The following is a 12663-nucleotide window of genomic DNA, read 5'->3' as shown; positions in this document are numbered from 1 at the left end:
GCGTCTACTTGCGAGTCCATTTGGCCAGGGATTTAAATGCTGTTTGGCATTGCTTTTGGATAGATTTTTACTATAGGGAAAACAATCAAGGCTCACACTTTAAATGTAAATAATCAATTGTACTTTCACCTGCTTTAAAAATCCATTTTCGGTCTTGGACTGTGCATGTCCAATATCTTCAGTTTTTGGCTTATCATTGTACGCGAAAAAATATTCTGTCAGGAAAGCACAATAAGTTAACAAAAGAAATGGCTGTCGATCCTAGATCGTCGATGATCATATATGTATGTGGAAACCACTCCCCTAAGTAACCCAAGAGTCTTTCGCAGCACTTTAACTTGAATGATCACCAACGTAATAAAATGGACGAGTTGCCCGAAGATAATTATTGTTAAAATGGGAACAGCTAATTGCGGGGAGAATCAGGTAACCTAACTACTATGAGTAGCTAACTCTCCGGAAGTCTGATTTAAATGTGAAAAGAAACGAGGAACCCTTGTTTTTACAGGAAAAAACCCCTGGTAGAGTGAAATAAAAATAGTTTGATGGAGTTTGCTGTAAACAATGTCAACGAATTATAATTAAACAGAAAATGCTCTCTCCAACAAAATTAACATCAGTATTAGAATTAATGAATGCGTCAATATCTTTTACCGGCCCTCAAAGGCTGTTTCTGTTCGGTGTAATAATTTCCGAAGGCGTCATTTCTCAGAAACCAAACCTCGAAAACGTTTTTGCCGAAAATGCTCTCGTGAGCATTCAAAATAAGTTGCATGTTCGACATTTTGCTATTGTTGATTTTCGTAAATAGTATCACCTGCTTTTCTAATTGACCGGTGTTAAATGTCAACGATCAATACAACTTCAGAAAATGCTTTCATTCTGAGATACCTCGCTGTTTTCCACCTTTCCATCCGCGCCGTTGTTCGAGGGCCGCATACAGCGAGAGTTCATTTTGGGTGGACAAATTAGCGTTCATTTGAGAGGACTTCATAGATTCAGAACAAGTGCGGTGAGCTCGATGTCAGTGGCTTGTATCACGCGCCGGCCATGATTTTTGCAATTAAAGAGATAAGTAAAGATTCAAATCTACCTCCAAAATAACTTTCGTGAAAGATTTACGAAATTATTGCCCCAGGCTAAGAATCTTCGAGAATCTTCGTGAGAATCACTTTCTTTGTTACTGGCAGTGATCGTAGAGTATCTTCCTTGAAGACTTTCGCCTTAAAGACCCTAAAAGAAATGGCGTTACTGGATACCAGCGTTTGTAAAGGTCAAGTGAAACGAAGCAACGTTTGTAACAACAACTTTTGTTAGAACAATTTCCCAACAAATGGCGCTGCTTAGCAACAGCTCATTGCGTCTGCGTACTTAGCTTATTCCTAGTGCAACCTATTCTTCAAATCAGAAATAGACATTTTGAACAATTTTATATCTTGGCCATTTTTCAAGAATTGAGGAATTATTCAAAATAAATTGTATGTGCAGCATGTCAATGTTGCTGAGATAGATAAGCGACAATACTGCCACCTGGCTTGGGAATTCTGCATTGTTGCTAGGAGTGGGCCGTCAATACTTACAACTAAATACACAAAGCATTTCATTTCCTACATTTTAAAGATGAATAATTTCAAGCCTCCATCATACAGCTACTTCGTCGTGTTCTACCTTACCATCTTGTATGGTGTTGTTCAAGGACCTTACAAAGATGGAGATGTCATTTTGGGTGGACTTTTAAGGGTTCATTTGAGAGGAGATGCTGAAAACCAATGCGGTGAGCTTGATGTTGGGGGCTTAAATCGCGTGTTCGCCATGATATTTGCCATTGAAAAGATAAACAGCGATTCAAAATTACTTCCAAACATATCTATTGGCTACGATATACGAGATTATTGCGAGGTTTCCCTAAAGGCTACACGAATTTCTTACGATCTTATTAAAGACAAGCTCCTCACGAACATGACGCAAGGTAAACTCGGAAGCAAATCGATCACGGCTCTAATCGGTCCAGACGACTCTAGCACCGCTGTTGTTATCGCTGGACTTCTTCAAGCCTTAAATATTTCAGCTATCAGTCCGACTGCGACCAGTCCTGAACTAAGTGCTCAAACTTATAAGTATTTGTATCGAACGGCGCCCTCGGATGCCTTTAAAGGAAAAGCCATGGCTGACCTCATAGAGTACTTCAAATGGAGTTATGTCGCCGCTGTCGGACAAGATGACACATATGGACGAAATGGACTTTGGTCGGTAGTAAGAGAAGCTGACGCTAGAAACAATTCATTCTGTCTTGCTATGACGACGTTTATTCCGCAAGAAAGTCGCATTTTGAGCATTAAAAACATTGTTACAACCCTTAGTCGGCGAGAAAATATCAGAGTTGTGATTTTGTGGTTATACGGTAGCTATGCAAAGCACTTTTTCGATGAGGTCTACAGACAAAACCTGACTGGGCGAGTCTGGATCCTGAGCGACGTCCTCATTTCTGATTCCATTCCAGGTTTTTCTTCCATCCTTGATGGATCCATAGTCGTCAAGCCTCATACTTCTTCGGCCGACACCAAATTTGAAGAACATAAAAATGATTTATCTATTGCAACAATTAATGAAACCTTTCCGGAATGGTGGAGCGAGATAAAGACGCTTATAACAGATTGCTCGGCAGGTGATGAGAACGCGAATTCAACGGAGCAATGTTTCCATGATTTTGTTCAGCGCATGCAAGGTTCTTATACTCCGTACGTCATTGACGCTGTTTATTCAATGGCACATGCTTTGAACATCTTAGTCGAAAGCACCACAGTGAAGGATATAGATTACAAGCTAAAATCTACCATGGATATTGATGTGATGAAAAGTCGCCTTTCTAGAGTTAGTTTTGCTGGACTAACGGGAAATGTAAGTTTTGATAAAGATGGTGACACTGTTGTGAAAAAGATGGCTTATGACATTGTCAATTTTCAGCAAGTGGTAGAAGGTCACACTAAACGAACGAGACAGGTTCTTGTCGGACAATGGATAGAAAATGAGCCCCACGCCAAACGGCTACATTTTTCCCATAACATTCACTGGAACACTCCAGCTAACCGACCTCCAAAGTCTGAATGCTTGGAGCAATGCCCTGCTGGAACTAGAAAATCCGCCACTTCACCATGTTGTTGGAACTGTGTCGCATGTCCTCGTGGCACAGTCAATCCAATTCCTGGCTTGGAGACCTGCATTGAATGTCCCAGAGGAAAAAAATCCAATGAGGCCAAGACGCATTGCGTGGATCTACCAGTGGCCAATCTCAAGTATTCCAGCGCAGGAGGAATAGTTATTCTTGTATTTACTGTTGCTGGTATGGTAGCAACCCTCTTTTCGTTTGCTGTCACCTGTAGATTTTGGAATACTCCAATTGTCAAGGCATCCAACAGAAGATTTAGTATCGTCCTTCAGATAAGCATTCTGTTGCTCTTAACTCTAGTGGTTATCAATCTTTTCGAACCCTCAGATACAACTTGCAAGATCATTTATCCATGGCGTTACTTAACCTACAACCTGTGTTTATCATTTCTGCTAGTCAAAATTTTACGTATTTCCAGTGCTTTCCAAATTCCGATAGTGCGTTCTTTTGAGATAACCCATCTTACCAACAGAATGCAAGTAGTGATCATAATAACCATGCATATTGTGTTGTTACTTGTGTTACTACCCTGGCAGCTTCTGGATCCACCCATCAAAAAGGAACACATTCTGACGGAACAGTACATTTTTATCGAGTGTAAGGCGTACAGCTTGATAGTCGGCCAAGGCTTTTTCCTGGCAGCGTGCTCTTATATTCTTATTCAAATACTTTTCTCGGCATTTTGTTCTTTTAAAATAAGGAACGTTCCAGAAAACTTTAGTGAGGCTAAACGAATGGCATTTTCGATGTACATATTTTCGTTTTCAGTTTTGGTCTATTACCCGGTAGAGTTCTCAATGAATGTATGGTATGTGACTGTTGTAGACTGTGTTACAACACTGTTGACTGCTTATGGCCTTATTTGTTTTAAATTGCTACCAAAGATTTATATCATTTGGTTTAGGCCAGAGCTGAACAATTCAAGCCAAATTCGTAATGAAGTAACTCAATTCTCGTTTGAACTTAGCTCTGCTTTGCGTATTTACCCTGCATCGGGTCCTAATACCACGGATGGCGAAACCGGCTAAAAAAAGCTAGGTAAACTCCTGTTAACGATAATTATTTCCAAATAGTTTTCTTGGTCTTTTGATGGTTGCAATTTTGCCCTGTCTGTAATTAAAATTTACAACAAATTATTGAACATTATTTACTCGTTTGGCTTCGGTTGGTTTATTTATTGCATTTACTTTCTTGTTGTAGTTTAATGGATTGGTAGATCTGAAGCACCATAATGAGAACTACTGATTTTTCTAGTAATTGCGTAATTCATTAAAGTCATTATTATTACTATTGTTATTTCTCATTGGTTAGTGTACTGGACTGGGGATCGAGATGGGTCTGGCTATAGCCCCGTCCGTGTTCATTGCGTTGTGTGTTTGGGCGCAAGTCGCTGGACTTTCGCAGTGCCTTTCTCTACTCAGGTGTACAAATGGTTACCGAGGATTTAAAGCTAAGGATAACACTGGGATAGAATAATATATCCTGTTCACTGTATAAAACCTGGAACATTGTATAAAACACTTAAAGTCGTTTTATTGGTTCGTTGCGGTTTATTATATTATAATCATTGACGGCGCTATATGTCAGAAACCGGACATCGATGGGAAAAGTTCACTTTTTTCAGAGAATGCCTTCTTAAACGGCTTTTCCGTTTTGACAGAGCATTCAAAATAGGTTACATTTACAACGTTATGATATTGTGGAGATAAGTTAATACTGCCACCTGCTCATAAAAGTCCCCGCCTCATAGCTCACAGGGCTCTAAGCCGGCACATAAGTTAACACACCAAGGCAAGGTATGGGCACCACCGTGGTAGGGAGTGAAAAACAAGGCTTCTTCAAAGGAAAATTTATAAGACTTTTCAGACCAAACTCTTTAAAAAGATATTTATTTTTAGAGAAAAGTCAAAGCTTCAAACCACGCTTGCGTGGTAGAGGCTATCCAGATAATTTTACTCCAAGGACCCAAGTACAGTTTGAAAACAGGCCACAGGAAAACTCCCCTTTTAAAAAGGGGGTTGGAGAAGGCATAATATTAATGCCTGTCTCCTTCACAATAAGCCATCAGTGCATGCCTCATGTATAACAACTCCTCGAAAAAACTGGCATTATAAGAAATCTAGAAAGACCCGCCCGGCCACTCATATCTTACGAAAAGCCAAAATATGAAAAGGCTAATACACGTGATAGAGAGCCTTCATATTTATCGACTATTTTAACGGCTTTTGCACGACTAAGATGCCTCAGCGAATCAATATCGAGACCGTAACGCTATCTCAAAACGTTCAGGGGGCTTTTGAATTGTTCTACACTTAAATTTCATCGATCAGTTCATTGTTATGCATCAACAATCACGTGCTAAAATGTTTGCCGGTGCATATCCCCGTTCAGTTCCTTTCCAGAGATTTCCTTTTGGTCTTTCGCAGAGTTGGGATCTCTGTGCGAAATAGGAAAGTGCGCCAGCGTTTATCACTGTGGTTGCATGCTTTCCCTACGCATCTTAAGAACCGCATATGTAATAAACGGCACGCAATGCATGCAGAAGCGATGACGTTTGAAAATTGTTCCCAGAAGATTGGAACATGAGCAGACAAACTGATTCTTAAACTTTTGGGTTAGAAATTTTAGGGGTTTACATTTAGGGTAGTGCATTGGTAGTTCATTCAAGTAGTTCATGAACCAGGTCCATCTTGTTAGTCCATGTGCTAGGGGTCAGCGAAAGGTACCAACCCAAATAAAAAGCACTCCGCTGAAAAGTTCCTCTCTCTGAAATCAACACCTTATTATTTTTAAAGATATTGGCAAAGCTAATGACCTCACCGGAAATTAATTTGTTGTTTTAACCATATACTTGTCCAAGAGAAAATCATTTTCTCTTGACTTGTCATATCGCGTGTGCGACCCGCTTGCCTATCTAAAATTGTATGTATCGAAGATATGTTATTATGAGTTTGCCCGTGAGCGCAAATTTATCCGACACTGTATAAACCAAAATCAACCCCCAAATCTTCGTTTAAAAGCTGAAATTAAAAGCACTCCGCTGATCCTACAAACAGCAAAGGACAGCCACAAAGGAAACCCGCAAAGGAATGTTACTCTCTCTGAAATCGACACCTTATTATCTCTAATTTGTTGTTTTAACTCTATACTTGTCATATCGATTAAAAGCAGTCTGCTGATCCTACAAACAGCAAAGGAAAGCTGCAAAGCCTTCACCTATAGCTTGTGCGACTTACTTTTCTATCTAAACTTGTATGTATGGAGGATATGTTCTTATTATGAGTTTGCCCGTGAACGCAAATTTATCCGATACTGTTTAAACCAAAATCCACCACTAAATCTTCTTTTAAAAGCTCCAATTAAAAGCACTCCGCTGAACCTACAAACAGCAAAGGAAAGCAGCAAAGGAACTCCCAGAGTGCATTTCGCTTCCACAGGGGGATAAAAAGTGCACGACATAAGCGCACGGACATAAGCGCGACAAACTATGCGAAATCACTATCCAAAGGAATGCATGCATGCCAGCATAAAGCGATGACGTCACACAATACGTCATCGCTTAAAAATGGCCCAAAAAATATCCTGCATTTGTTTCTTCTTTTCGGGACGGCAAGGGTCGTCAAAAGGGGGTCCTCGAGCATTAATTGAAACATGAAGTTTGCATTCAAAGAAACATACAATGTGAATAATAATTCATCACAGATTTCACTGCAGCGGGTGGCTACGGTACGCCAAAATAGCAATAATACTTTATTCACTATGTGTGAGCCAGGACACGACGTAGAGAATTGGAACTTTTTGAATTTACATGGACGGTCAGTTGTTATTTACATAATGAAAAGTCACTTATCTTCGCCATAGCTTCCCACAAGTCTTTTTAGGGCAAAGTTGTAATGTCTCAGTAAGTAATAAGACTTGCTTCCCCTTACTGATGGTTTGAATTTTGGACAAAAAGATACTTGGGTCCATTCATGGAGCATCAATTTGCAGCACTTTCAAAGTCTCCGCGAACTCGCCCGCTAACAAAAATGAGCAGGCGCAGTCATTCTGTCGCTGTATTGACCTAGGATTTTCTCATGTCAGTAATTGTATCTCGCCCAGATCATAGAGTGTTTGGTCACCGCTGTTTGAAAACACGAGGAGCATGCGAACATTTTTAATCTAAAAGTGATGGAATCACGATTGAAGCTTTAAAGCGAATTCACTGCTGTCCCCGGTCATTCGATCTGCTGAGTGTTCCGAGGCGAGCACGCTGCACAGGTAACAGCTGTTTATATTTAAGTCCCAGAAGAACAACAATATGTCTTTTTTTTTTTTTCAAAGTAGAAACTGAGAGACTAATGTCAGAAATAATTAATTAATTTAGCTAAGATGACTTGAATGGCGCTCAAAGGCTAATTGTTTGGCGCACACCCAGACGAAGTAACAAGGTATTAATTAGCACGCTTGATTAAAAACATTTTCTGATAAAAGACGCTACTTAGCAACACCCCTTTACGTCTGGGTAAGTTGATTATGCTTAGTGGAAACCAGTGTTTATTGCAGGCATGGCCATAATGAGCAACTTCATATCTTGGCCAGTTTTAGGAAAAAGACGAAGAATTCATGTTAAGTTGCGTGCATGTGTAGAATGTCAATATTGTTCAAACATGTCAACACTGACACCTGGCTTGGGAACTCAGCGATGTTTCTAAGAGTTAACCGTTATTGCTTACAATTGAATACAGAAAGCATTTCATTTTCCGTGTGGTAAAGATGAACAGTTACAATCCCATACCTCGTTACTTCTTTGTTGTGTTCTGCCTTGCCATCTTAATTGGTGTTGTTCAAGGACCTTATAAAGATGGAGACATCATTTTGGGCGGACTTTTAAGGGTTCATTTGAGAGGAGATTCTGAAAACCGGTGCGGTGAGCTTGACGTCAGGGGCTTAAATCGCGTGTTCGCCATGATATTTGCCATTGAACAGATCAACAACGATTCAAAATTACTTCCAAACATAACTCTGGGCTACGATATACGAGATTATTGTGAAATTTCTCTACAGGCTGCCCGAATCTCTTATGATCTTATTAAAGGCAAGCTTTTCCCAAACATGACGCAAGGTAAACTCGGAAGGAAATCGATCACGGCTCTAATTGGTCCAGACGACTCTAGCGCTGCGGTTGTTATCGCTGGTCTTCTTCAAGCCTTGAACGTCTCAGCAATAAGTCCGACTGCAACAAGTTCTGAACTAAGTTCTCATCCCTACATGCACTTGTATCGAACGGCGCCTTCGGATTCCTTTAAAGCAAAAGCCATGGCTGACCTCATAGAGCATTTTAATTGGAGTTATGTAGCCGCCTTTGGACAAGATGACTCATATGGACGGAATGGACTTTGGTCGGTAGACAGAGAAGCTGAAGCTAGAAACAATTCATTCTGCCTTGCTATGACGAAATTTATATCCCGTGAAAGTTCCATTTTGAGCATAAGAAACATTGTCACAACACTCAATCGGCAAAAAAATATCAGAGTTGTAATCTTATGGATACACGGTAGCTATGCAACGCACTTTTTCACTGAGGTCTATAGACAAAACATGACTGGGCGAGTCTGGCTCCTAAGCGATGTATTCATTTCTGACTCAATTCCAGGTTTTTCTTCCATTTTTGATGGATCCATAGTAGTCAAGCCTCATCGTTTTTCCGCCGAAACAGAATTTGAAGAACGTAAAAAAGCTCTAACTATCAAAACAATAAATCAAACCTTCCCGGAATGGTGGAGCGAGATTAAAACGCTGATAACAAATTGCGCGGCAAGTGATGAGAATGCAAATTCAACGGGACAATGTTTCCATGATTTTGTTCAGCGCATGCAGAGTTCTTATACTCCGCACGTCATTGACGCTGTTCATTCCATGGCACATGCTTTGAACATCTTATTTGAAGACACCACGGTGGAAGATGTCGGTTACAAGCTGAAACTCACCATGGATATTAATGTGATGAAAAGCCTCCTTTCTAGAGTTAGTTTTGCTGGACTGACGGGAAATATAAGTTTTGATAAAGATGGCGACAGACGATCTGTCTTGTACGACATTGTCAATTTTCAGCAAGTGGAAGAAGGCCATACTAAGCGCCTAGAACAAGTTGTTGTCGGAAAATGGAAAGAGAATGAGCCCCATGCCAAACGTCTACATATATCCCAAAACATTCACTGGAACTCTCCAACTAACCAGCCTCCAAAGTCTGAATGCTTGGAGCAATGTCCTGCTGGAACTAGAAGATCCACCACTTCACCATGTTGTTGGAACTGTGTCGCATGTCCTCGTGGCACAGTCAACCCAATTCCTGGCATAGAGGCCTGCATTGAATGTCCCAGAGGAAAAAAATCTAATGAGGCCAAGACTCATTGCGTGGATCTACCAGTGGCCAATCTCAAGTATTCCAGCGCAGGAGGAATAGTTATTCTTGTATTTACTGTTGCTGGTATGGTAGCCATACTCTTTTCGCTAGCTGTCACCTGTAAATTTTGGAATACTCCCATTGTCAAGGCGTCTAACAGGAAGTTCAGCATCGTCCTCGTGATAAGCATTCTGTTGCTTTTAACTCTAGTGGTTATCAATCTTTTCGAACCCTCAGATACAACTTGCAAGATCATTTATCCATGGCGCTTCTTAACCTACAATTTGTGCCTCTCATTTCTACTAGTCAAAATTTTGCGTATTTCCAGTGCTTTCCAAATTCCATTAACACGTTCAGCTGTGGCAATCACTCTTACCAATAAAATGCAAGTTGTGATCATAATAGCCATGCATATTCTGTTGTTACTTGTGTTACTACCCTGGCAACTTCTGGATCCACCTATCAAAAAGGAACACATTCTAACGGAGCAGTACTTGTTTATTGAGTGTAAGGCTCACAAAGTAGTGGTTGGCAAAAGCTTTTTCATGGTAGCTTGCTCTTACATATTTATTCAAATACTTTTCTCGGCATTTTGTTCTTTTAAAATAAGGAAAGTACCAGAAAACTTTAGTGAGGCTAAACGAATAGCATTTTCGATGTACATATTTTCGTTTTCAGTGTTAGCTTATTATCCGGTAGAGTTCTCAAGGAGCGGATGGTATGTGACTGTTGTGGACTGTGTTACAATACTGTTGAGTGCTTATGGCTTTATTTGCTGTTTATTATTACCAAAGATGTATATCATTTGGTTTAGGCCAGAGCTGAACAATTTACACCAGATCCGTAATGAAGTAACTCAATTTGCGTTTGGACTTAGTTCCGCGATGCCCCTTGATCCTGCGGCGAACTCCTAATCCGGTATTCACCATGCATGGCTAAACGTAAACAAAGTTAATCTCAACTTTAAAATTGTTTTGGATTAGTCTGTTTGGCTCTTTTAATAGTTCCAAATTTGCCCTGTCCACAATTAGAATTCATTATCAAAGAATGAACAACATTTTCTCGTTTGGCTTCACTTTGTTATGGATTGCATTTATTTTTATCAACGATTACTGTCTGGACCTCGGATCAAGTGGTCTCGCGTTCTTTGGCCGTTTTTGTTTTTTTTTTTGTTTTTGTTTTTTGTTTTTTGTTTTTTTGTTTTTTTGTTTCTTTTTTCATTTTGTCGTTTCTTTGGGCGGGACACTCTACTTTAAAAGTGCCTCTCTTCACTCATGTGATAAATGAGCACCAGGAAATTTAACATTTTAGATCGATAACCACTGCAATCGACTATTATTACATCAAGCGGGAGCAAAAATACTCCTAGTCGCTTCATGCTACGGAAATCACCGGACATTAGAGCCACGAAGCTTCAACACAGACTCTGGTAGAAAAAAGCAAACAAACAAAAACAAAAACAAAAACAAAAACAAAAAAGAAATTAAGGTTATGCTTCCCAATGGTTTTGGGTGAGACTAAAAATAATAATCCCCATGTATGGCCTATTTAGAGATAATGTGATTAAAGGCGTTCCCGAATAAAAATATGCTTGTTGTTTTAGTTTTTGCAATCGATGTGAGTAACGTTCGCATGTTATTCATTCAATTATTCAATTGCGAGATGGAATAGTTCTGCATAATCTTGACAGGAAATATGGACCTTTGGTATTGCTTTGCGTTCAGGTTTTGCACATTCATTAGCAAAATGAAGAAAACAAAGCGCACATTAAAAACGTAACTAATCAGTTGTCTATGATTTGGTTCCAAAAATAATTCTATTTAACAATTAGATTATGAGCTCAAGATTTCTATCACAGAAATGCAGAGCGAATAATCTAATTGTTTTTAGTATAAATCTACTAGTCGTTCAAAACTTTATCTAAATCTTCTTCACAGACACTTCGAAAACGGCAAGAAGCGGCCATCATTTTGTTAGTAACCGCACACTGCTATATGCAACTCACTATCTATTACAGTATTCTGTGATCGGATAGTGAGTAGCGTGGTAAATCCGAGAACAGCATTCGTGATAGAACGCCAGTAGATTTATATTAACAGGAAATGGAAGGAGAAGGAATTTTCGAGTCCGAGGAAACTACACATTGTCAGTGATAAAATTACGGCCATCGATCCCTGGTGGTCGCGGTCATTTAGAGATTACTATGAGGAATTTAAATGGACCGAGTCGTCGCTTGATAGAGATAATATTTTTAGGGAGCTTAAGCAAACCACGACGACGACGGCAACGAAAACGTCAACGAACAAAAGTTTTAATGAGCAAAACAATAGCTGTGCACGTGCGTTATAAATTGTACATTTCTCTGCCGTCCTCTGTAAAGCAAGAACATGAAATGACCAAGTTCTGCATGGACTAAGGAAAGCGAACGACGGCGGATAATTTTTCGTATTTCCATTTGGAACAGAACGAGGCCATTGAATACTTAGCCTGACACGTTTTTTGAGCCATTGGCATACTGAACCGGATCTAGACAATCGCGAATTTTTGCTGTTAAAATACAAATTCATTTTTGACCGGGCGTCGTGCTCGGCGTCGCCGTCGTCGTTGCTTAAGCTCCCTCTTCTCAGACTTTTTGGGCTGATCGTTCCTATCATATGGAAACAGGCCAGCAAGCGAAGCGGTAACGATCGTTCAACCAGTTTTTCTACAGCGGTCAAAACGATCGCAGTGTTCGGGGCGATCGTATAGAAAACAGCCTTGAGTTTTGTACGCTACAGTATTTGAATATTGCTGAGGTTGGATCAAAGATTAAGCACTATGACAAAGAATGAAATTCGCCACAAAAAGGCTTTTTTTTGCCTTGAAGATCATGATCCTGTATAAAATCCTTTTAAAATCCAGTGCTACGTTTTGGCAAGAAAACAACAACAACAAATTGAGAGAATCCTCTTTTATTTGTACCTGAGATTTGAACACATCTACATCATACTCTTATATATAGCAACGAAGGATAAATTATTTAATAGTCTACCATCAAAACGATTAACCTGCCTGATAAAAGAAAAAAAAAAATTCTGGATAAAAAAAGACTTATTATCGGGACCCCTGGACG

General features: G+C 39.8%; 2 protein-coding genes across 2 annotated transcripts; both read left to right on the top strand.

Annotated features, from left to right (window-relative positions):
- The first annotated feature begins 1458 nt into the window (after positions 1-1458).
- LOC110043684 (extracellular calcium-sensing receptor-like) lies at positions 1459-4462 on the top strand. Its single transcript, XM_020749162.2, has one exon. It carries the CDS (start codon positions 1621-1623, stop codon positions 4192-4194), a length of 2574 nt encoding a protein of 857 aa, XP_020604821.2. The 5' UTR covers positions 1459-1620; the 3' UTR covers positions 4195-4462.
- A 3456-nt stretch (positions 4463-7918) lies between these two features.
- LOC110043579 (extracellular calcium-sensing receptor-like) lies at positions 7919-11137 on the top strand. Its single transcript, XM_020749047.2, has one exon. It carries the CDS (start codon positions 7922-7924, stop codon positions 10463-10465), a length of 2544 nt encoding a protein of 847 aa, XP_020604706.2. The 5' UTR covers positions 7919-7921; the 3' UTR covers positions 10466-11137.
- Positions 11138-12663: the final 1526 nt, after the last annotated feature.

The sequence above is a fragment of the Orbicella faveolata genome, unplaced genomic scaffold (genome assembly GCF_042242905.1).
Source record: "Orbicella faveolata isolate gen_17 unplaced genomic scaffold, um_ofav_v1 contig_25, whole genome shotgun sequence".
Taxonomy (NCBI): domain Eukaryota; kingdom Metazoa; phylum Cnidaria; class Anthozoa; order Scleractinia; family Merulinidae; genus Orbicella; species Orbicella faveolata.
The sequence above is the reverse complement of the archived record's forward strand: the minus strand, read 5'-3'. Positions and strand labels throughout refer to the sequence as shown.